We start from the raw sequence: 26,923 nt of genomic DNA on the forward strand, positions 1-26,923 counted from the left end.
ATAAGTGATATAGTTTGGTTTATTTCCTTAAACACTATTTATTTACCTATTATTCTTGTGATAGCGCCACTGGCTCCAATATGTTAGGTGCTGTACAAATACATAGAAAAGTCTTCTGAGAATGAAACAACGCTACATTCATCTACTAAACAAAAATTCCTTAATATAGAGCATTAATATACAATAAACTTATTTGTGCATCTGTCTCTTGGTGTATTTTACTTTCTATAGTAAGAATTAAGTTGTATTTTAGAGTCAGTATACTAGCGTTCGGATAATGCTTCTCGTCTTACTGGTCCTTGATAGATCAATAAATATGTTATAATTCACAAACACCCAGGCTAAAAAGTCTCATCTTGGGTGTTTTCAATAATAATAATAAACATTCATACTTGTAACAGTACACAGAGATTTACAAAATACAAACTAAGCCAAAGTCCCTGCTCCAAAGAGTTTACAATTTAATTCAGACAGCAAAATGTGCATATGGAAAAAAGAGTTCAGGTGATGAAAGCATTTTTTTTAATGGCAGTCCCTTCTCAGTCCCCTGAAGAGACAACCCAATCCTTCCCTGCTTCCACTGAAGCCATCCTGTAACTTCTACTAGTTCCTACAGCTTTGACTTTTCTGTTGCAATGGGTATTTCCAGGCGCAATGAGTCTAATTTTGAATTTAATACAGGTAAACTAAACATAACAATAGTTATCCCAAGACCTCAAAATACTGGCTAACTGCTTGGGTCAAAAGGAATAATAATAGTATTTTATTTTATAAAGTCTCTTGTACTTCCATCTGTTGTCAACATTCAGAGTTTTAATAATCCTTACAAAGATGGTTATTTCTATATTATCGATATTTTCTTTTCTTTTTTTCAGGGTTTTATACTGTCATCCAATACTGTAGTGTCTCAGGACCTTTGACACCGAACAAACTGGGAACAGTGAGGTGCTCAGGGACTTTCATGGAGTGTCTATCTCTTCTCCCTCTTTGGGTTATAGAAACTGGATGCAGTCAGAATGCAGTCTTCAGGATGTCACAAAAAATAACTCTTAGAATCACATCCCTGGGCTGTATTGTTATCACACAGCAGAGCCATGTTCAGTTTATGTCTTTTGAAAGATCTATTCAGTTCACCATTTCATTCACCAATACCTTCGTCTCTCGATTTTGCAATCATTGCATGAGTACTCTCATTGACTTCAAAGGGACTACTTGCAGAAGTATGGGTTGCATGACTGGGCCTCCATAATCTTAGAGATATAATCGTTCCCATAAAATGTCAAGTAACAACGTAAATTAATTCTCAGTCCAGTTCTTACTCCAATGCTTTTATTTAATTTCTCAACTGTCAAATAAATAGATCATAAGCAAGCTGCAAGTCCTAAAAACACAAAAGCCGAATTAAGTAAAACATAGTTTTTAAAAAATTAAGTATTCCATATTGATAATAATCATAGAAGCCTTAATCTAAAGAATTAATTTCCCCCCCTTACTTTCGCTCTACACTATTTTTGTCTCATCAGAGCTTGAAGTTGCACATACAGATATAAGATGATGTCAAATCATGTCATGAGCTGATTGTTCTTGTGATGATGCTGGTTGCTGATGCGTAGATTGTAATATCTAGGCCATTTAAAATTTCATAAGGCCATTTCTTGGTAAATAATTCTGAACTCTGATAAACAAATTGCAAAACTATTTTTAGTTAACGTGTGAATTCTTGCAGACTCAAAACTTCAGCTGATTTGGTTCCCAAGTGTTTATTAGACCCAGTTTCATGCTATTTTTTGTTGAGTTGTAGGAACAAAGATGATTCATCATTAGCAGTAAAGGTTTCTGAATGGAGTTAATCATTATTGGTATTTATTAGGCATCTTTGTAATTTGTAATTTTTTAAACAGCGGAGTTATTTTTGTTTTTTTTTTTAAAGCTAACAATCACTGACGTTCCTTTGTTCAGACTAAAGATAGGCCTAGTGTTGTCTCAGCAATATCATGTTAATATATATGCAAACCTGTGAGGGTGAATAACACAGAGAAAACAGTGTTGATGCAAGTCTCTGACGACCATGTCACCATGTTTACATGATGTAAAAACAGTACCAGTCCAAGTTACACATAAAGGAAATTAAATATAAAGAAAGAAAATATTAGTTCATGTTGAGTGTGGGCATGATGGCATGCTATTGCAACACTCATTCAAACAAAGTCCTTAACTACCCTCGCCAAATTGTACGAAATGAGTCACAAACCCACCAAGGCAAGGTAGTTCTGAGTTACTCCTGTCAAATCATTCTTAGCAATATAGTTGTTACTGTCTTTTGAGTAACTAATAGATGACTGAAACTAAGTAGCCCCCAAATGGCTTTTATGGGGTATTGTGGGAATGAATACTTGTAAAGGATTTCAAACATGAAAACCACTGTATAAATGATAAGCACCATTTTTTAAATGGAAACATGTTTTAATGGATTATGGACCCATTAGATCACCTGCTTTACGGAAGGAGTGGTAATTTATTTTCACAAATGCGGGCTACAATGGCAAATTGCTTGAATGGAACACATTGCATCTGTCTTTTATGTTAATATGGAGACATATATCTTACAGACAACAGTAGTTCAACTGGACCAAGATGGGTCATGCATGCTGGAAACTGTAGTATCTGTTGACTTCCTGTTTGTATTAAAGATGAGGGCAGACATGGGACATGTGGAATTCCTTGAACGAACTTTGGCCATTCCTTTGAAAGAACAATGTATTTTTAATCACGTTGTGCATGTGAAGAAACTTCCCTGGAACAAGTCACTGGGAACTAAGAAAAATACAGTATGTATGTGTCAAGACATGTGATGACTTAGGGCACCACATTTTAGGGGTGTTATAACATCCTCAGCAACTCAGAGCCCAGTTTCCCTTTCTGGTAATGGGATCATGGAGCGGGGCAGTCACATAAGACCTTATTCCCTGTTTCACCAATGACACCTCCAGGATGGATCCCATGCTTTTGGGAGTCCTTCAGAAGCTTCTGGGGAGACAATGTAATCCAGGGAATAGGACATGGGTTTGGCTTCTATTCCCAACTCTGCCACTGCTGTAGCTCCATGAATGCAAGCGTTGTTATTCTGTCTCATACACCTTGCTGCTCTCTCCGAGTAGTATCTGCATGCTTCTGGGGACCCTGCCATTGCTTCTTTATTTGGCAAGTCAGAAAGACATCTCTGCAGACATGGAGATAAAGATCCATGATGTTTGTTGTGACCCTTTTTCTAAGAGTAGGGTTTGCCATGGCACTTTTTGATCCACTGGTGCTTTGTGTGAGAACAGCAGCAAAGAGTCCTGTGGCACCTTATAGACTAACAGACGTATAGGAGCATGAGCTTTCGTGGGTGAATACCCACTTCTCCGGATGTGTGAGAATAGGAGTTTGACCTTATATCCCTACCAACCCCCCCCCTTCCTTTGCACTGTTATTAAGCATCCTGCACACAGATTGGTGAGGCAGGACCCTATATCCCTCAGATATCTGCATTACAGTGCCTCTGAAGTACTTGTGGCACCTTAGAGACTAATAAATTTGTTAGTCTCTAAGGTGCCACAAGTACTTCTGTTCTTCTTTTTGCGGATACAGACTAACACGGCTGCTACTCTGAAATCTGCAGTGTAGGTTGTTTGCAAAGCACATTGGGATAAAGGGTGCTGGAGAAGAGTAAAACGTTATGATGTTGATAAATCTGAGGTTACAGGACTATGAAGAAGCCTTTTAACAAATCCTAATGACATTTTAAATGTTTATTTTAGCACTAATCCAATTGCCTCCGCCTATCAAAATGCATGGTCTAAAAAGTGTAACTCTCAAAAACACACCAATTTCCTCCCACTATAGATAACTTGCTGGTAACACATTTTAGCTGTCGAGGTGGCATTTTTTGTGCCTGGAATTAAACACATGTCAATCACATGAAACGAATGACTGTTTACATGAGTTAATGAACCATCATACTTGCTACTTCTGAAATGGACCCATGTCTCCTGCCAGAGGTTGACATTTTGCACCCAGACTCATGAAAGGGATGCCAGGGGCTGTGTGTTCTCGCAGACCGTTTTGCACGAGGTTTTCAAACCACCACCCGGCGCCGCTCTAATCACACAGACAATGAGTTCCTGTCCCTTTAAATGCCTGATGTCACAGTCTCCTATCCAGAGCGGAAGCCCAGTCGCTGGGAATCTCCCGCCTGCTGCAGTTGACAATCCTAGAGCCCTGGACTAGCACGTGGAGCAGGGAGCACACGTGGAACAGCAGCATGGAAGGTGAGACGAGAGTCCACTGCTTTTACAAGGGTGTAGTGCACCGGTTTAGGGATCCCTGGGTGGTGGTGGTGGTTGGGGTTTTTTTTTTTGGTTGCTTTAATCGTATTTAGTGGAGTATTTTATAAATCGTGATTGTCCTCGCAGTTCCTTGAAAGTTTCTCCTTTTGCCATCTTTTCTGCAACCGGATTGCACTCCATAGAGGTGGAATCAAATCGTCTGTTGCACTAAAACAGGAAACGAGTCGAGCCTCTTTCTACATTTAATTTCAGAACCTGTGCAACATGTATGTTAAAGTTAGATTTAGAGCCCGGTTTGACTACAGCTCATCTTCTGGGTTTTAACGAATTAAGAGCGTGTGGGTTTCTTTGTGCTTATAAAAAGCGCACGCAACTTTCATATCCAGTTCAAACGAAGTTGCAGGTTAATTTAGGTTCTAGTATTTAAAACGAGGCAAAATACTTTGTTTCTTCATATTGTTAACAACCTTTGCAATTAGCCCCATTCACTAGTAGTTTGAAAGAGAGATTATTAATACATTGTTTCGATTCTTCATGTTAAAAAAGCCTAAGAGTAAAATCAGCCCTGCCTAATCTCACTCACTTGGAGGGGGAGACCCCCTTATTGTAGGTTACATTAAAATTTTGTTTTAACAATGTCTAGCCTTCTTGTGATGAAAGTTTTTGAGATGTACATTTCTGGGAGACTCATAATTTAAATACAACCTGACTCAATTCAGGTAGCCACAGCTTGATAGCCGTGAATGCTTTGAAAGAATGGGTCTAATTGCAGTTTGCCTACTTGCGTGTGTCAGTTTCATTTTTCTTAGTTGATCAAGTTGTGATTACTTACTGTATGTTTTTATTCAGCAAATGAGAACAAACAGTCTCTGAATAAGAAATGAGCAGGCCTCTACCTCTGTGAAATGTATATTTTTCTCCAAATATTTGCTTATCTGTCTTTTAAAAACTCTTGCAAGTAAAATATATGTTGCTACTGATGGTTCAAGTTTTAATGCTGCCAGTGGGTCCTATGTGACATCCTATACTCTGAAATTCACTTGATGCATTTGAAGTGTACTACAGTTTCTTATGTTTTCGGATGCAATTTATGTGAAAGATGCTGTATGGAATAAAGTTACACTGTATTCTCTCTGGCCACAATAACTGTAACTTTTTCTTTTATAATCCTAGTTTTACACTTTTAGGTGAAATCCTGACTCCATTGAAGTCAATGGAGCTTTACCATTGACTTCAGTGGGGCCAGGATGTCTTCCTTTGTTTTTCCTGCCCTAAAAAAAGAACAAGTAATCCCACGGAAGTCAATGAGGTTTTACTCACATGGTTATTTGGAAGAGTAAGGGTTTTCAGATTGGGCCTGGTGTTTATGAGCTATATTCTGTAGTCCTTACTTTACCAAATGTTAGAGTTTAGTGGAAATTTATTTTATTAAGGAATGCAGAATTTGACCTTGTGTGATTAGCATTTTTGCATTTAATGTATTGGCATGAATAATCTGAGTAAAGATATCCCACATACCACACAAGGTCAATTTCTTAAGGTAGATAACAATGTAGATAGAAATTTAAAGTGAAAATCAAAATGTTGTCCATAACTGCATACTACCAGACATTATATTTTCCAACGTAAGTCCAAGTCTAATTTAAAATACTGTATAGTCCATAAGACTGGCTTGATTTACGCCTCTTTATTCCATGAGGAACATAGGGCCTTCATCACAGCTTTCCAATATTGAGCCGAGAAGTAGTGTATAGTTCTGTAACGGCTTTGTTTTTTACAGGAACAGGTTGTTAGCCCTCTTCCAACTTCTTAGCAGGAGGACAGGTGGACTGCCTTTGGTCAGGCTGAAGGGTAGGAGCCAATCTGGCATGGGTGGCCCTACCAGTTATATTCTTGCCAGCATAGTTCTCAGGGTCATAGGATTACTCAAGCCTTTCCATCATGTTGAGGCACAGTCCATGGGGAAGGATGTAAGATTAGCACAATGTTATAGGACCAGATTAAAGTCCCATCGTGTTTATTTTGAGAGAGCTATAGACTAAAAATCTGTAAACTGTTACATTTTGAGTTTTCAAGGTCATTTTCTGGTTTTAGCAGAGAGCTAAGGTGGAAAAGAATCAGTTTAGTTTACTTAGGTTATGACATAATTTATTTATAAAATTGAAATGTCTCAATTATTTTAAAAGGGAATTAAAATTACTAGGAAAAAGGGAATGCTTTAATGGGAAAGAGCTTTAATGCCGTATTAGCTGGACTCTCTGAGGCTATGAGAAAGATACTATTAGGGACACAGATATAATCTAAAAAGTGAAAAGAAATAACTTTGTTTAATACAAGATGAAATAGGGCCAAGTGTTTTCTTCAGGAAGTTATTGAGGTTTGAAATGCCAAATAAGGCACTTCAACCTGAAAATTAAATAGGCTTTCCCTTGTTCACTTGTTAGAAGTATAACATGGTTTTGAATATGAAAAATATTGGAAATTATATGACAGTGGCAAAAGAAATTACATACTATATGTAACAAAGACTGATCTTGCATTAGGACTCTTGGTGGATTCAAAATTTAAACTGTAGATCTGATTGCAGACAGAGGCCTAGACTGTTGTATTTTTATTTCAGTTTCCTTGTGCCTATTAAGATTATATCAAGACAAAGTAAATAGTTTTAATTGCTCTACTACATGCAATAATAGCAGGGATAATTGTCTTTAGAAACTGAAAATAAAAGAGAATGCAAATAGTAATCTGTGAAATAGGTATTTGCAGTGAAATGCTGACTCCACTGAAGTCAATTGGAAAACTTCAGTTGATTTCAATGGGGATGAGATTTCATCCTTGATATGTGGAATGACAGTTGCACTGGAAAATGTAATATACTAATAGAAAAGGCAAAATCCTGCCCTTAACTGATGCTGGCAAACAGAGAGAAGAGAACATAACAGTGCCAGATTCACACTTGCCATTCTGCAGGTTAGAGCTGTGTGGCCAATAGAAAGATATTATCCACTTTATATTTAATTGAAAAAAAATCACAAGTCATTGAATACATGGTTCATTACATATGTTCACAAGTTATTCAGCCATGTCTGTATGCTGGTCAGATAACAGAATAAAATGTTCATCGTATCATTTATCTTAAAATATAACAACATTCCTTGAATAAGTTTGTTGTTAAGTATTATTTGACAGCTCTAATGCTGGCATAGAGTGAGTCTCACTATCTGTTGCACTTTACTTCTGTTTTGTAAATGAACATTGCGCACCAAATGCAACATACACTTTAGTCAGCTGCACCCTTCCCATATACCCTAGCCAGCAGTTCCTGCCTCCATTAAGTTTATGAGGACTAGCCGATATGTAAGTGAGCCCCTCCTTGCGCTTTTCTGAGCGCTAAGTAGAGATATTGTCTTACTGTTTTCATGGACACAGAGGCTTCCTATGTCCATTTCTCCTTCTAGCACACCTGCATGGCACAAGGAAGGATTTGGCTCAAAATATTTTACTGAGAAGGGAGGTCTGAGGATATATGAAGAAAACATAAGGGCTTGAAGGAAGGTCCTTTAGAGAAGACTAATGTCTGATGAAATTCAGGTGCAGATGAATGGATATTGAAGCCTGAAAGTTATGCAAAGACTGTGGTATTAGTGAATGGGGAAAAAACATGATACATAATGTCATTATTTTTTTTATTTTAATTAATTAATTTATTTATAGTGACGTATTTCCCAAAGCCCTAGTCGTGACCAAGGTCCTATTGTGCAAAGCACTGTACAAATCCACATAAAGGGATAGTCCCTGCACTGAGAGCTTAAGGGCTGGTCTAAACACAGTTTTTGTACCACCATAACGAGTGGTTTAAAAACCAATATAGTTAAAATGGTACAGCTCCCTAGTATGGATGCAGTTATAACTTTAAAGATGCTTATATCGGTTCAGTTTAGTGAATTAAAGTGGTATAGATTATTGAATACAATATAAAAGTTCTTATACTGGTATAGCTGATTGAATACCATACAAAGGTGCTTATATTATATTATATATAACTTATTTGAATAAGATATACCTTTATGTGGTATAACTGTCCACTCTAGGGAGTTGTATTGATTTAGCTATATTGGTTTCTAAATCAATATAGTGGTACAAAAACTGTGTGGACATAGATCAGCCCTAATTTAAGATAGTCTCTAGGTAACTTTAATTTATATTTTACTTCCCAAGTCCATTTGTGGACCCTCAAGAGCAAATAGCTGCTGCAGTACAGTGCAGCCACACCCCCAACATGTTCCTGATATACCCACTGTGTTTAGTTCTGGGAGTTTGGCCCCATCCAGGTGCCCTCCCCCCACCCCATGCCCGCATAGGGAGCCTTTCCCACTCATTTTAAGGCCTCTTGATTCTGTCACAGTGGAATAAAAATATGATAGTGTAGCAAAATCAGGCTGTTGGGTACATACGCTAGTTGTTTGTACAACTTAGAAGGTATAAACACACAAATAATTAGAATTGATATCAGTGGTCCCAATTGGACATCTACCTAGTTATTATCAGCTGGTAGTTTCCCATAAGTATCACAGTAGAAGCCTGTCATACACTGTTCTAGGCCTTCATATTTAGACATTATGGGGTAAGAAAATGACAAATCGAATGCCTTAGCTGTGAAACTCCTTGATTTCTAAGTCCAATATTTCTAGTAATATTTAATTTTTTTGCATTTAACTTTTTGACTGTGACTTTGGAACATGACAATGTAATGTGTTTATTTCTGATATAAGACAAATATGAAAAAAGTTACATTGCATAAACCAATGGACCCCTGCCTTTTTTGCTGAGCATTTGAACACCTTTTCTTTGGATATGATTTGAATATAATAAAATTAGGCTTTGAAAAAAAAACAGATTATTGGAGAGTTAAGATTTGTAATAATTTGTTTTTATTCCCATGATTGATGGTTTCAGATAATATAGGCTTCTGAAGAGGATCTCTTATCACATGAAAATGGAAAGATAATTCACATTTCACAATTTATTATTACACTGAAAATGTAACTGGAGGACACATTAATAATCAGAGAATTAGCTATTTTTTTTCTTTTATTAATTGTGCTCATTGCACAATTAATAAATGGAGAGTATTTGAGGAGTTTGCATTGTCAGAAGGGAATACTACCCGTTTTACATTCCTGATTGGAAAAAAACCAGGGATGGTGCTTTTTTTTTGTTTTTGTTTTTAAAGAGAGAGAATTTCTGAAAAGGGCAAAGAAAGCCACAGGAAGGGCATATATATATATCAGTGGACAGATATTCACTCATAGAGTGTCATGAGATACAGGAAGGATGGATTTTGCATTTGGATTTCTTATTTAGTTTTATGGTGGGTAATAGCACATGATGCCAGATGATTCCTTTTTGAGAACACTTCAAGAGATGCTTAGGATCTCAAGTTATTCCAAAAAGGTTATAGAACAGGATGTACTCCATAATTTGCCTGAAGATCAACCTGTTGTAGATAACTTTTAGATAACACATAAGCGACTTTTGTCTCTGGGTAAATTCACCCACTTTTGGTCAAAATATGTTATTTTCTAAGATTCTGCTGTCAAAAATGCAGAAGACATGCAGAACTGGAGATCTGTACTGTACATTTTTGTGAACATTAGAGTTAGAGCAGGTCTTCAAATTACGCACTATATGTTATAGTATATGAAATACAGCTTTCTTTATTTCTGAGATCTACATTGCAGATATCAGAGATGATTTTTTTTTATCAATACTTCAAAAGAAAAAATTAATGTATTGTTTAACATTTATACTGCGGTAGCACCTACATATCTCCAACAGGTTGGGTCCCATTGTGCTAGGCATTGTACAAACTTGTAGTGAATGACAGTCCCTGCCTTCTTAGAGGTGGATATTTTTATCTTCTTGGGATCAGGCCCATCAGGAGCTAAGAATGTATGTCATGTAGCTAAAACCAACATTTTATTTGTCCATTCAACTATGAAAGGATTAGAGATGAAACCAGAGCATGGAAAAATCAAAGCAATACATGCGGAACAAGTACAATAAAAAATACTGCATGTGAACGATACCCATCAGATCAGCAAACAGTTGCCCAAGAAATCAGAGAGTAACACAGAAGGAAATTAACATTAATGGAACAAAACTACTTAGCCCTTCTATTTAGTTCATGATCAGCATATCAAGTGGTTATTTGATATCGGTGGGAAATGGGATTGAAGAAAAACATTAGCTTTCCCTGGTGGTTGTTCGTCAGAAGATGTCTTCTCTGAAAGTCTTTGACCAAAGGGATCTCTTTTTTCATTACATAAGGTACCTGGTGAAATGTATGGGCAAGAAAACCAGTGGAAAATATGTACTAACTACTTAAGCTAAATAATCTGTTCCACCTTGCATTTTGCTGTGATGCCAGGAGTTCCTTTCCCAGACCTGAAGAGGAGCTCTGTGTAGCTCAAAAACTGTCTCTCTCACCAACAGAAGCTGGTTCAATAAAAAATGTTACCTTACTCACCTTGTCTCTCAGTGGAAAAAACTGTCATACAAAATGAAGTACCTTCAACGCAACCTTCAGGACATTTATTGTAAAGCATTTAAAAGTATAACATTTTATAGAAATTAGCATGAACACCCAACCCCCCAAATTGCTTTCCTTCTAATTCAGGCCCCAATTCAGGAAAGCACTTAGAGACTCAAGCATGTGCTTAAGTTCTTTCTTGAACTGCACGTTCAAACATTAACTTTGGAAGACTTTATTTTGCAACATGCAACACTATTCAGAAATCACAAAATCATAAATGAGTCAGAAGTGACAAGGAGGAGGTTATTTCCACAGTCCAAATATATATATTACTGAATTATCACACTTCATATAAATCTGGACATGGTATTAAATTATTAGATTTCAGAGCTGTGACATCCCATAGCAGTTAAATGAAAAATAAATGATTAAGAGAGGGAGAGAGATTACCTCTTTATGTTTAGGAATTACATTATGACATCTTTGTCTTTATGAATATCTCTGCTTTAGATCTTATATAGAGATCTCATGGTGACCTAGAAGGGATGAAGAGACATGAATAATGAAAGGCTGTCAAGCGATTAAAAAAATTAACTGCTCTGTTAAACAATAATAGAATACCATTTATTTAAATATTTTTGGATGGTTTCTACATTTTCAAATATATTGATTTCAATTACGACACAGAATACAAAGTGTACAGTGCTCACTTTATATTTATTTTTGATTACAAGTATTTGCACTGTAAAAAAACAAAATAAATAGTTTTTTTCAATTCACCTAATACAAGTACTGTAGTTCAATCTCTTTACCATGAAAGTTGAACTTACAAATGTAGAATTATGTAAAAAAAATATATATTTATTCAAAAATAAAACAACGTAAAATTTTAGAGCCTGCAAGTCCACTCAGTCCTACTTCTTGTTCAGCCAATCGCTCAGGCAAACAAGTTTGTTTACAGTTGCAGGAGATAATGCTGCCTGCTTCTTGTTTACATCACTTGAAAATGAGAACAGGGGTTCTCATGGCACTGTTGTAGCCGGCGTCGCAAGATATTTATGTGTCAGATGCGCTAAAGATTCATATGTCCCTTCATGCTTCAACCACAATTCCAGGGGACATGCGTCCATGCTGATGACAGGTTCTGCTCGATAAGACTCCAAAACAGTGTGGACTGACACATGTTCATTTTAATTATTTGAGTCAGATGCCACCAGCAGAAGGTTGATTTTATTTTTGGTGGTTCGGATTCTGTAGTTTCCACATCGGAGTGTTGCTTTTTTAAGACTTCTGAAAGCATACTGCACACTTCGTCCCGCTCAGATTTTGGAAAGCACTTCAGATTCTTAAACCGTGGGTCGAGTGTTGTAGTTATCGTTAGAAATCTCACATTCTTTGTGTTTTGTTAAATCTGCAGTGAAAGTATTCTTAAAATGAACAACATGTGCTGGGTCATCATCCGAGACTGCTATAACGTGAAATATATGGCAGAATGCAGATAGAGCAGGGGATATACAATTCTCCCCCAAGGAGTTCAGTCACAAATTTAATTAACGGATTATTTTTTTAACAAGCATCATAAGCATGGAAGCATGTCCTCTGGAATGGTGGCCGAAGCATGAAGGGGCATAAGAATGTTTAGCATATCTGGCACGTAAATACCTTGCAATGCCAGTTACAAAAGTGCCATGCAAATGCCTGTTCTCACTTTCTGGTGACATTGTAAATAAGAAAAGGGCAGCATTATTTCCTGTAACTGTAAACAAACGTGTTTGTCTTAGCAATTGGCTGAACAAGAAGTAGGACTGAGTGGACTTGTAGGCTCTGAAGTTTTACATTGTTTTGTTTTAGAGTGCAGTTATGTAACAAAAAAAAATCTACATTTGTAAATTGCACTTTCAGGACAAAGAGATTGCACTACAGTACTTGTAGAGGCGAATTGAAAAAATACTACACCTCTATCCCGATATAATGCGACCCGATATAACACAAATTTTGATATAAGGCGGTAAAGCAGTGCTCCAGGGGGGCGGGGCTGTGCACTCCGGCGAATCAAAGCAAGTTCAATATAACACGGTTTCACCTATAACGCGGTAAGATTTTTTGGCTCCCGAGGACAGCGTTATATCGAGGTAGAGGTGTATTTATTTTGTTTATCATTTTTACAGTGCAAATATTTGTAATAAATAATATACACATATTCAGTTACAACACAGAATACAATATATATGAAAATATAGAAAAACATCCAAAATATGTAAATAAATTTCAATTGGTATTCTGTTGTTTAACAGTGCAATTAAAACACCAATTAGTTGGTGTTTTATTTTTTAATCGCGATTAATTTTGAGTTAATCGGGTGAGTTAACTGCGATTAATCGACAGCCCTAGAATAAATATTATGGTCTAGTTTGAGAACCAGTACTTTTTGGTGCTGTTTTTGAGTCTGCCTCTGAGTTTGTTTGACCTCGAATGGATCTCTTAATTTTTCTATACCTAAATTTCCCCCCATCTGTAAAATGTGTATAATAATATTTACCTAACGTACAGGGAGTTTCAGAGGCCTCATTAATGTCTGTAAAGCATTTTGGGATCCTTGGCTAATACACACTATGGAAATGCCATGTATAACTAAATGTGAGAGAAGATAGAGATTCTGATTTAATTTTAAGATGAGATTTTCACAAGTATTCAGAGTTGCCCTAAGTGCTCCCATTTAAGTTCAATGGGAGAAGAGTTAGGCCAGTGCTGAATACTTTTGACAATCCCACTCTTAAAAAAGATCAATTTTTTCTTGCTGTTTACTGCTAATTACTATTTAACCATAGTGGGAGCTACACACATACAATATTTGAGAAATTAAAGCTAAACATAAGCATTTAGGAGACCAAAATAGATCCAAAATTTTTAGCAACTTTATCAGGCAGGTAGGTACAAGACTTTTTTTTTTTTTAAACTTACTTTTACTATGCTGAACATGTCAGCAAGGTCACACTCGCCCAGAACTTTTAGGATAACCTCATACAGTGCCAGGCATCTTTACTTTTTAGTTAACAAAGCTTTACATTTTGATGTTGCAGAGACCACAAAAATGTTCCATAAACAGTGGTGGTAAAGAGAGATAATTATGGGGTAAATGTCAGTAGTGGTTAACACCTCACTGCCACAGTATGTGTATTTCTGTTATGTAACTGTCAGGAATGAGTTTTATGTGCTCTGGGTCTCTTGTTTTATTGTGTAAAGACAATTCAAGATTTTTTGACAAGTAAAGTAAAGACACAAAAATAGTGAAGGAAAGAGGAAATAAAGGAACAGGGAGCTATGGCACCATTAAGAAGGTGAATATTAATATCAGCCACATTTGTAAGTTGTCATGAAAGTACAGGCATCTAGAAAGTGCAATACATTGATCTATGCAGGCCGGGATTTAAAAAAAATCAATGACTCCCTAAGCTACTAAGGTCACATTTAGACACCTAATTAAGTCATTTTCACAGGTGCTGAGAACCTGCGGCTCCCATTGATTTCAAAGGGACCTGTTGGCTGCTCAGCACTTTAGAAAATCACATCACATATACTGTATACATTCCTAAATACAGACTTAGGAGTCTATCTTTAGTCTCCAATTTTTTAAAATATCTGCCCCAGTATCCCTATGAGAATTCAGAAACAAAGTTAGTTTTGCACCCCTAGTTACACAAATTTGATGTAGCAAAATTAATAGGAGCTTTTTTCCTTGTTGTTAATAAGGGAATTTAGGAGCGTCTAGTACTCAGATCCACAGAGATCCCCCCGATACATAGCTACTACCATCAAGCTGCATTCAGAATGAGGTCTTAAATGGAAAACATAGATGTTTTGATTCAGTAATAGTGAGAAACTATAAAAGGAAGAATGCTGTTTGCTTATTTTGGACACCTAACACTAGTCGAGCTATAGAAAAAGAATGGGTATAAATTAATTATATTGTTCAAATTCCACTTGATAAAAATAATTCTTTGATAGCTCTTTCTTTAGATTATTAATGTGTCAATTTTGCTGTTTAGGTTTATTCATAATACATTATACTCTTATAGCTTTGTTAGAGCAGAGATAATTTAAAAAATATTATTAGCAATTTAGATTGCTGCTAGCATTTACTTTGTCTGTGTCTTTTCCAGATTCACAGTCAGGTATGGACCTAAGTAATTCTCAGGAACAGTCAGTGGCTACAGGTACTGTACCCTTAAGCTTTCTCTCACCCTACTCTTTAAAATCTTAGTTAATTTTAACTGGAACAAAAATGAAAGAATTACACAGTCTGTTCAGATTAACAATGTACTAGATGATACGTTACAAAACTGAAGATGGACATTACAGGACAGAAAATTAAACTCCGGAGTTGAAGTAAATGCATAAAAGGGCAATAGAATTTTAGAAAATAATGTGATAGAAGAGAAATCAAAAGAATGTATGATTGAGAATTATCATTGCTCATGGACAAAAGAAAAGGTTTTAGAGATGAACCTGGAGGTTTTGGTATCTGGTTAAGAGATTGTTGGGGCTTTTTCTGCCTGGGAGGCAATTTGGAATTGTGGGAGAAGCACAATAATTGCTGTTTCTGCCAAAATGATCATCAGTGAAGTAGTTAACAATTTTCATATTTAAGGGTGTGATTTTTCCAAAAGCACCTAAGTGATTTAGGAGCACAAATCCATTTACATCAATGAGATTATTCATATGGTTAAAGTTAAGCATGTGTTCAAGTACTTTGCTAGATGGGGGCCAGAGTTTTCAGCACCTTGCAGGATTGAGCTCCATATGAACAAAGTACGTCTTGTGATCATTTTCTATGCTTTACTTAAAGTTCTTGTTTATTTATCTGCTAATTCATAAAATTAACTAATTTGCAATGGGTCTCCTAGTCAATAGGACACATTAGAAAGGTCCTGCAGCATATTACATATAATTACTTATACTTCAGTTTATCTCTGTTTTTAACCTGACTCAGAACATTTCCAGAATATTTAAGTCTAAACAATAGATTAACACTCCTTTTAGATGTATATTCTATGGCACTGGTGATAGTTGTTGTTTTAGCACAGTGTGTGGTTTTGGGGATCTATTCCCAGTTCTATCAGTGACTCAGTGAATGACCATAAGCAAATCATTAAGCTATGTTGCAATGTTGTCCATCCATAAAATGGGTACTGACACGAGTGTTGTGAAAATTATTTCGTTTGCAAAGTGCCTTGAGATAATTACATTGAAGGTGCTATTGAAGGGTTAATTATTATCATTTAACATTTTCCTTTCTTCAGAAGGACAGGAAGTTTTGAAAGACTGTAATGTGAACAAATTCCAGGAGATGGAAAACATGGATAGTAGGGAAGATATGAAAGAGCACTGTCAACCTCATGAAGAAACAGGAGGTAAACAGGGGTTGCATGATGAAAACTAATAGTTAAAGATCTTCTTATTCCTTTGATTGTTTGTGTTATGTTCATGCCTAGAAGTTTTAATTAAGATCATGCTCCCATGTGCTACGTGATGTACAAACATTGAAATATGAGTTTGAGGTCTGAACATTTTAACAGATTCCCAGGTGATATGGAGATTGGAGGAAGTACTACTAGTTCCCATCAAACAATCTCCATGTGCAGATTGCACATAGGTCATTTATACAGGACCCATGAAACATACACTATCAAGTTCATTATCAGATAAATGCTGTACATTTCAATCTTGGTTTTATGAATGAGTTCATAGATTAACTAACTTTATTATTTAGCAAGCTTTAATGGTGTGCTCAATGCTGTACAAAAGCTCAAGGAAAAATGGTGCCTGCCCTAGAGAACTTATAATGTATTACTTACACAGACCAAACAGATCATACACATATAGTAAGTAATAATATATCAGATACGAAGACTGTAGAAGAAGGGAGTGTGGGTGCAATTTTGTTGGGAGCCATGACAGACTTTCAGATAATGAGAGGAAGGATAAGCAGGATTATTTGGGTAATGCACCTCATGCAGAATCATTCACTCAATGTTTTGTTGTTGAAAATCATACACTGAAATGTTTTGAAAAAAGTAGTTTGCATATAACAAGATATACGTGCTAGCAGGGCACTGTGCTTCAATATCACTTAGCCCTTTTGTTAGCTCAGAATATTTTAACAGCTTTCAGCTTCATTTTCTAAAGAAAGGGTAGATTAGTCTAAACTCCTGGGACAAGGGTGCACTGTAGCATCTTAAACTGCTGCACACCATAATCTTTTCCCTGTAACTGCTCAGTGAGGAAAAAGCTGAGCAACTCCAGGTTTTTATTGACAATGAATTCAAACAACAAACAATTTCTATATATCTCTCAAGGAAGATACAAGTATAAGCACAAGTATTACACCCATGTGCACCTATTTTTAATTGAAAAGAGATCCTATGTACATTTATATGTCTATTTAACTCTTTCTATCTAGAAACTGGTATGGCTTCTTCTCTGTAGTATCAAAGCACCTAACAGGCAAAAAAGATAAAAGATGCAGTCCTTGGACTCCTGACAGTCTGTCATGGTGTGGTCTTTAGGATTGCAAAATTTGAGGGGGGGGGCGCTTGAAATAGGTCTCTGTATCTAGATGGTCATAAAGTGAAATCACAGCATTAATAAACATTCCAGCTACTCTGAGTAGAGCATGTTCATTTATGCCAGTTCTCAACCACAGACAGTGAAAAATACTGCTTGGCAGAGGATGTGGTAATATATACTGAGGAAAAGGCATGTGGTGTTTTACCAGTTTCATATTGCCTCTCAAATACAGCATGTCCATGAAAATACACTAGTATCAAGACAAATTATGTCTGTGGCTTCAGGTGACAGTTTTCTGCATCAGGATTTACTTAAATCATGCTATTTTAAAAAAATTGTCTCTGAATTGGTCACCTAAGTCAGGGATTCTCAAACTTCATTGCACCGCGACTCCCTTCTGACAACAAAAAATACTACACGACCCCAGGAGGGGGGAGCAAAGACTGAGCCCACTTGAGCTCTGCTGCCCTAGGTGTGCCAAAGCTGAAGACCAAAGGCTTCAGCCCCAGGCAGAGGGTCTATAACCTGAGCCCTGCCACCCAGGGCCAAAGCCCTGAGGCTTGGGCTTTGGCTCTGGACCCCAGCAAGTCTAAGCCAGCCCTGGCGACCCCATTAAAAAGGGGTCGGGACCCACTTTGGGGTCCCGACCCACAGTTTGAGAATCGCTGATCTAAGTGAATAAAGTTAGACATTATCTGTTTTTGCCATAACTTGGAAATAACAGTTTTACTTTGGTCTAAAATGAACTTTCACATCGAACCTTTGAGTAATTAAAAATAAAACTGCTTTAACAAAATCCAAAAGATACATAAAGTAAATTTAGTGCTAAACTGGTGAATGAGGCTAGAATGACCATATTGGAGATGGAAGTACTTTATTTCTCCACAAACTAGGTATAGCACAGGCAGCAGGAGTAGAAAGTGCTTCCATACCACATCCTGCAAAAGTGTTCAGTTCTGGGAAAGAATGGGCTACTTAGGCTTTGGCCACACTTGAAAGTTATTTTTGTATAACTACGTCAGTCGGGGTGTGAAAAAAACCATACCCCTGACCAATGTAGTTATCCTGACATAGCTGCATCTACACTGGAGGTTATGTCAATGGAAGAGTGTTTCCATTAATGTAGCTAACGTTGTTTGGGGAGGTGGTGTTCCTACACTGGCAGAAAAACCTCTTCTGTTAATTATCAGAGGGGTAGCCGTGTTAGTATGAATCTGTAAAAAGCAACAGAGGGTCCTGTGGCACCTTATAGACTAACAGAAGTACTGGAGCATAAGCTTTCGTGGGTGAATGCCCACTTCATCAGACGCAAGACGTCTTGCGTCTGATGAAGTGGGCATTCACCCACGAAAGCTTATGCTCCAGTACTTCTGTTAGTCTTAAAGGTGCCCCAGGACCCTCTGTCACTTCTGTTAATGTATGCTGCGTTTACACTATGGGGTTATGCCAGCATAAGCTATGCAGACATAGTTGTGCCAGTATCGTCTCCATAGTGTAGACATGCCCTTAGAGACTGAGGACCAGATTTTCAAAGGTATTTAGTCATGTAAAGATGCATATAGATGCCTAATGGGATTTTTCAAAAGTGTATAAGCAAGTTAGTTGCCTAACTTCCTTTGAAATCAATAGGATTTAAATGACAAAGCTGCTTAGGTGCTTTTGAAGAGCCCACTGGACACTCTTTGCATCTTTAGTCACGTACATATCTTTGAAAATCTGGCCTGAACCTACAGTGTACCACCTGCCCAATATCCTGGCATCAATCAGGACATTAGTAGTTACTTGACTACCCCCTACCTTTAGCTCCTTCACAACATTTTCCCAGGCACTTCACCAATCTGCAATAGTATGGAAAGGAAAAGATACATCCAAATAATATATTTTATGTGCAGAGAAGAGAACATTTATGTTGACCCTGCTCTTGTACATATGTTACATTATTTTATATGGCAGCTGACCTGCTGCAAGCCTCTTTTGTGCAATAACTTTTATTCTTGAAAACAAAGGTTCTGTGAATTTTACACATCAAAGATACTGTTATTAATATCAATACATCATCAATTCACTCTTCAATAAACTACCTCACCATTATAACATCCATCCTTCATGAAACAACCCAGAGTATAAACCCACTGCAACACCACAATAATCCACTCCTCTATGAAGATCCTCAACGTACAAATAAAGAGATTTTGAGAAACAGAAGGATGTCTTTATTACATAAAAAGACATACTGCAGCTTCACAACATAAAATGACATTTACTACTTAAGAACACAACAATGGCTACAGTGGGTCAGACCAATTGTCCATCTAGCTCAGTGTCTTGTCTTCCACCAACGGCCAGTGCAAGATGCTTCAGAGGGAATGAACAGAACAGGATAATTATTGAGTGATAGGGAATATATAGTCCAGTTCCAGTTTCTAGCAGTCAGAGGTTTATGGACACCCACAGCATGGGGTTGCATCCCTGACTATCTTGACATTGATTGACCTATTCTCCATAAACTTACCTAATTCTCTTTTGAACCAGTTATACTTTTGACCTTCACAACATCCCCTGGCAACGAGTTCCACAGGTTGATTGTGTTGTGTGAAGAAGTACTTCCTTATGTTTGTTTTAAACCTGCTGCCTGTTAATTTCATTGGGTGACTCCTGGTTCTTGTCTTATGGGACCTCTGGTTCTTGTGTCTTGTGTTTGCTTCACATACAGTTCTGCATCATCAGTCTGATAGCATATGCACACAGTAGTTCAAATTTGTGCAGCATGCTGAGTGTAGGCTATGCTAACAAGCTCAAGTGCAGTTGCTTGTGTGACTGTGCACGGACTGATACCAATCCAGCTGCCTTCGCACTCCATTGTTAGGTTTGTTGTAACTATGAAAAGATTTATTAGCCATGGCAAAAATGGGTATGCAGCGTCATCCAGAATCACAGTGGTAACTTGACAACGTTGTTGGTGGGAATACAGTTCCCCTTTCTCTGCTCTTCACAAGTCCGCTGTTTTTGAAAATTCTGGCATTATGCTCTTTGCTGGACTACCTTGTGTACACATTCATGAACATCCCTTGATCCACCAAAGCTTTCATCACCACTGCAGCTTTGAAGATTAAAAATAAATGTTTAAATTTAAAGAGTTTTAAATGGATTCAGTTAGTGTGACTCAAATGCTACGCTTTGTGGGTGGAGAAGGTCCCAGAGCACCAAAGTTGACACAGTCCACTCTTCTGGGTGGGGATGCCATGGAGGAGCTACACCAGGACCTCCACACCCCATGTAAACCACAGAACCCTATTCCACAATGTCATGGAGTTTGACTTACAGCAGGATGGGGGAAGGAGGCTGGGTTTCTGGTGTGTTCCAGGCCTAGAGAAGAGTTCAGTAGCAGAAAAGATGGTGCCATCATTGCGACTTTGGAAATGGAAGCGAGGAATGCAGACTCAGGCTAATCTGGGCTCTTTCCTTCTTTTCATCATCACCAATCCTAAAAGTTTTACAGGTCAAACCAGGCTTTGATGGCATCTGTGCAACCAGGGTTGTCCATATTCTGGCCCCTCTTGTGGCCTTTGTACTCTGTTTGATCACACACCCTGCAACACATTCTGTATTGTCCTGCAAGCCTCCACAACATACCCTCCACTGACTTCCCATCATCAAACTTGTCCCCAAAAGACCAGGGTGGATAGTTTTCACAGGGAAGTCCAAAATCTCTTCCACATTGAAGCAGTGCTCTCATCCTTGTGGTCTGGTGCTTCACTATCAAGCTTAGCTCATCAAAGGCCAACCAAGAAGCCTCCTTTCCTATCCTGATGGTATACAGCCATGGACGCTCATACCAGGTTTTGAGAAGAACTCAGTTCCACCAGCTTATGGTCATTGTCCATGCCCAAATGGTGTTTCCATCTGCTTGGGTGGCGATCAGGCATTTGATAGTTTAGTGTTTTTTTTTTTCAATTAAAAATATCTCCAACAATAATAATTTTCCTTTATTACTGCTGTAAGCCAGCATTTTCCCTGTTATATGATTAAATCATCCATACCTGGTAACAATAATCACTAGTTACTTAGAGCTTGTTCACTTATTAATCTTGCATTATCAGTGGAGGTGGTCTCTATATAGAATAATGGAGACATGGTTTCAGACTTTGTGCGAGGTGGGGACAACTGAAATTTGTATTTTGTCCAATTCTGGACTGGTTTGGTAGAAGTTTTGGGCTAACTTTGCAGATGGTGAGATTGGGAAGCGTCAAGGAGACATTACAGAAAATTAATAATGGCAATAAATTAATTAATGTCAAAATACCTCATCAAAGCTAATATTCTTGTGGCATTTTCGTATCACTCTTCACTGTTCTCAATGGAAAACAAGAAGAAGCACCCAGGAACATTGCAAATCAGTTGTAAGAAAATCTGCAGTTGTAGCTAGCGATTTCAAATTCACACAGTCCCTTGGTCACACAGACACACCTGGTAATATGATGCTCCCTCTGCCTGCATGCCACATGCTCAAAACATGCAAAGGAAAGGTCACACACGGTGAGTGAAATTCAGCCTTTCACACACACAGCCCAAGTAAATGGGCTTCACCCTAGTCTGATCACTGAATATAGTGCAAGCAGTTAGACAGAGGACTATAGTATTAGGTTAATAAAAAGCTTGGTGAAGAACAAAAAAAAACAAAAAACCTTGCTGCCCCAAGGGAATTGAAGTTGTATGCTGTGGTGCACATGGTGTATGCCTGCCTGCAACTATGAAAAAAACCTGTTCCTATGGTGCTTCCTGTAACTAGTCAGAAAAGAGACAAGCAATGAGGCAGATATTGGGGGAAGGATTTAGACTTCCCTTTCCTTTTCATATCCCCCACCATGGCGGCTTTGAGTGGCAAATATGCTTAACTGAAGAGTCCTTACTTTAAAAATTAAATTAAAAATATTTGTTTCCATGGGAGACACAGGTCAAGCACAAGTATTGTAATTAAAGTCTCAATTCCGTCATTGGTTGAGGCAGACTACTTTTTCAGTGTTATGAATGTTAGCTAGCTTTCATGGTTGTGAAATAAAAAGAAATAGAAGCCACATTTGTGGTTTATGGATGCTAATTGCTGCTGCATTTAGGTGTGTGAAAGGGGGCGGTTAAAAGGCTGGAGTGAGACAGGAGAGGCTGACAAACCCTCGCTTAGGCGCTCACTGAGGTTCCAGTGGTGCTGTTTAGCACACGCACTTATCTGCTTGAAAAGGAAGTGCCGTTTTTTATCAGAATATTACATCTCCCAAGCCTAGATCGAGCCCTGCCGCTCATGGGACTCAGGGGTTATCTCACAACATCAGCAGTACTTTGCTGCAGAAGTTCACTTAACAGGGGATTTCTGTAAGTGTTAAAACCAGGCAAGGAGTCTGTACTGGTTAACTGTGTCAAGTCTGTGAGCTTTGATAGCTATGTATGAACTGCAAGTCACATCTCCCCAATGTTATCAACAAAAGATTCACTCTACTTTGTTTTAACTCTGCAGTACTGTACTGTCAACAAAAAGCAATACTGCCAAACATTTTTAAATGACATCAACAAAAATTAATCTGTTTCATTACAATTTGTTTATGAATGACATACAGTTGCAGATTGTGTTGTACTGGGCACTTATAACAGGGCCCAATGTAATTAGGAATTAGAGGTATGAAAACTCAGTAATCTTGATTGCCTTAGCCAGAAATGTTCAGCCATTTCCTTAGTCTGTTTAATCCATTATCCTTACCTAGGAAAAAGAGACTAAATTTCTTTTGAGGTATGTGACTATCATATCTGGTCAGAGAAGGCAAAGCCAAGGAGAAAAAAGGTACATACTATTATTCAATAGATTCTGGAATTTTTTTCCAGTAACATTTTTAGTTCTTATGGTAAATATATTCTGTACTCACTTTTCTATGTTCACACTGTATGTATCCCATAGATCCATACAATACAACTGAGAAATTAAAACAGGGATACTTATTGTTTCTTTTTGTAATGAAATGAAATCTAGACCAGGGGACCTATTTTTTCCCACGCAGTATACAACACAGGAGAGGTGAAGATGAGAGAATGGCCCTGAAAATCAGATCACACGTCACATTAGATAAGAATCAGTTTACAGAAACATGGGCTAGTAGAGATATCAATTAAGATAACTCATACTTTATCCCCGACCTATTTATGTGGCAAAAAAGAACGAGTTTAATAATGTTTGAGTCACTGGAAAGGTGCTGGAATACAGAAATTAACCCGGAGGGGTCAAAACTAGATTAAAGTGCAAAAATAATTCATGGATTATATTATTGCAACAAAGTAACTCTGGAGGAAGCATTTCTGGGAAGCATTTGTGATCTAAAAATCTATCTTCAAAACCTGGATTATCAAGAATTATAGATTCAAATCCTGGCTTGGTTGATTCACCTTTCATTCTTCCAAAATAGATAAATTAAGTTTCATGCAGTTTAATCTGTTTGGGTCTTTTGGGCAATACATTAAAAATGAAGGTCCTGTCTTCTCTGCATGTTCATTAAATTTCCACTGGTACTTTGCCTTGCTTTTTTTGGCCAAAATTTCCCCCGTCTTTACACATATGGTGTACTGGCTGCTAAACTCCACACAAGAGTGATTCCTCAATCCTGTATATTGTGCATAATTTTGAAAACATTTTGGAATCAAATTTGCTACATAAATGTCAGTTAGTATTATCAGGTGCTATTGGAATAAAGGACATTTGAAAATCTATTTGAGAGTGATTAGCAAGATTGTACTTTAAACATTTCAGATTTTGAAATGCATTTTAAAAACCAGATGACCAAAGAAAGTCAAGCCTGACTGATTACATTAGTAATATGTCTCTTAGTATAACCTTTAAACACTAACGAATGAGATTATCAGAATTTAGCATGTAACTTCTTTCAGTCTGACTGTTATGTCCAGATGTTTTCTGATTCAACTGTCTTACTGAAGTGTGATTTAACGGTTGTGATTGTATCTGGCTTTCTGGACTTTAGGAATTGTAGTTTTAGAAGATGTCTTCTATGAGTGATGTTATCTAAATAGTAACAGAAGAAAACTCAGAGTTTAATCTTTTTTTTTTCTTTTTTTTTTTTTTTAAGAAAGGGAGATTTTAAAGGACACTAAAGTTCAGAAAACCAGTGCCAGAAAATCTTGTAAATTAAGCAACATTGGTATAGACAGGATTTGAATGGGAGAGCTCAAGATAAAATTCAGGCACTGCAGGTGATGCAGTACGAAGTGGTGTTCTCTCTGAGTCAATAGTAAACTCATATCCCCAAATAATGCCTGATGTTCTAGTCAAATTCCATCCAGGATGATTACATTCCGCTTCCCTAAATTCCTACTGCAGCATTAGTTGGATATAATATATAGTTGCCATCTTTCAATCCAGAGTTGATAGCACTTCGCTTTGGGCAATGTAATTCCTATATAGATAGTTCATTCAGTAAAATTTGGTAAAGTGGTTTGGGATCTTTCTGAATGAAAGCACTATAAAGTGTAAGACCATTATTAAAGGGCAGACAATTGATAATACACGAAAGCTAACAGACAGTACTCTTTATAATATTTGGGCATAGGATCCTTCATGAAATTACAGGTCTCCACAGGGGGAAAATAATCAGTATGTTAGTCTTTGATTAAAAAGCTCTAAGAAGCTGAGGGTTAGGATTAACTCTGAATTTCCTGGCTCACTTGATTTTACAGCATAATTCTTATGATGTTTTATTTTGTTGTAATTAATTATATTTTAAGATACATCAGGTTCTATTTTGATGATAGGAGGACAGTTATTAAAAGGGAAATTGTTATAGATAGACGTTAAATATACAAATGCTAGGAAGAGTATTCCTGATTTTTCTACTATTTGACATGCTGTATTTCAGTCTGATTTGCTTCTATTTTTGTCTGAAGTCTGAATAAAAATAAAGAGACTAATTAGCATAGAACATGCATTCCACAGAGAGGAATTATGAAAGTTTCTCTCCTATTTTTAGAAGTGAAATTTCTACCAGGTGCACACTACATTGGCTCATTTAGATATCACCCTTGAAATGTGCTGTATACAGTGTATAAGTTAAATGGGTGTTTATTTCCTTATCACCGTAAAATGTAGATGGTGAATTATAGTTGCAACAGACAAAAATAATATGACAGTTATAGAGGACAATAGAGCCAGATACTCACTGAAGTCAATGAAGCTTTGCTGATTTATACCAGATGAGGATCTGACCTATAGATTCATAGAATCATGGAATATCAGGGTTGGAAAGGACCTCAGGAGATCATCTAGTCCAACCCCCTGCTCAAAGCAGGACCAATTCCCAACTAAATCATCCCAGCCAGGGCTTTGTCAAGCCTGACCCTAAAAACCTCTAAGGAAGGAGATTCCACCACCTCCCTAGGTAACCCATTCCAGTGCTTCACCACCCTCCTAGTGAAAAAGTTTTTCCTAATATCCAACCTAAACCTCCTCCACTGCAACTTGAGACTATTACTCCTTGTTCTGTCATTTGGTACCACTGAGAACAGTCTAGATTCATCCTCTTTGGAACCCCTTTTCAGGTAGTTGAAAGCAGCTATCAAATCCCCCCTCATTCTTCTCTTCTGCAGACTAAACAATCCCAGTTCCCTCAGCCGCTCCTCGTAAGTCATGTGCTCCAGCCCCCTAATCATTTTTGTTGCCCTCCACTGGACTCTTTCCAATTTTTCCACATCCTTCTTGTAGTGTGGGGCCCAAAACTGGACACAGGACTCCAGATGAGGCCTCACCAATATCGAATAGAGGGGAATGATCATGTCCCTCGATCTGCTGGCAATGCCCCTACTTATACAGCCCAAAATGCCATTAGCCTTCTTGGCAACAAGAGCACACTGTTGACTCATATCCAGATTAAATAATTATTTCGATAAGACAAAATCTCAGGCACACTGGCTCAATGCTTGGAACACCTATGGAGAGTGAAGCAAAGGTGTCTTTGTGCTGTTCCACCCGGTCCCTGGTGCAATGTAGTGCAGCCCCAACCTGCTGGTAAGCACATTGTCTTGTAATGGGGCTATAAGACCTACCGGGATTGCCAGAGTACAGTGAGTTCCAGCCATGCCTATTCTATCCCTAGGGCAGAAGGGGACATGGTTGGAGTCAACTGCTGGGGAATCATGAGTTTTGAAATTAAATGGACAATCAGGTGGAGAAATACAGAAAGGTCGCAGCTCTGACATGGTCTGGAGTAATGGAGAAGGGCTGGCTCAGAGGACTGGTATTAGGCAGTGGAACCCTTTTACTTCTACTTGCCCGTGAATCCAGTCCAGATTAGTAGAGCTCATCTGATGGTTGTTCAGGGGACTATGAAATGACTTGAGAATATAATTTCAGTGCCTAGTGGACAAATAATCTTCTCACAAAAATCACCACAGTTATCATTAATTGGCCTTATCACCATTTTCAGCAGAGAAGCCTCAAAGTCTGACT

The 26,923-nt window shown here is 37.6% G+C and overlaps 1 protein-coding gene across 3 annotated transcripts in view; it reads left to right on the forward strand.

The window, feature by feature from the left end:
- The first annotated feature begins 4,146 nt into the window (after positions 1–4,146).
- IKZF3 (IKAROS family zinc finger 3) overlaps positions 4,147–26,923 on the forward strand; it is a 50,788-nt gene continuing 28,011 nt past the window's right edge. Inside the window, exons 1-3 of one of the 3 annotated variants that reach the window (XM_005294140.4) lie at positions 4,147–4,310; positions 15,024–15,077; positions 16,164–16,274. In XM_005294140.4, coding sequence (XP_005294197.3) covers positions 4,304–4,310; positions 15,024–15,077; positions 16,164–16,274 — 172 coding nt within the window. In that variant the 5' untranslated portion in view covers positions 4,147–4,303. The remainder of the gene's footprint in view (positions 4,311–15,023; positions 15,078–16,163; positions 16,275–26,923) is intronic. The other 2 variants (XM_065577450.1, XM_065577449.1) reach the window with 2 other exon arrangements.

Source organism: Chrysemys picta, chromosome 24 (assembly GCF_011386835.1).
Source record: "Chrysemys picta bellii isolate R12L10 chromosome 24, ASM1138683v2, whole genome shotgun sequence".
Taxonomy (NCBI): Eukaryota; Metazoa; Chordata; order Testudines; family Emydidae; genus Chrysemys; species Chrysemys picta.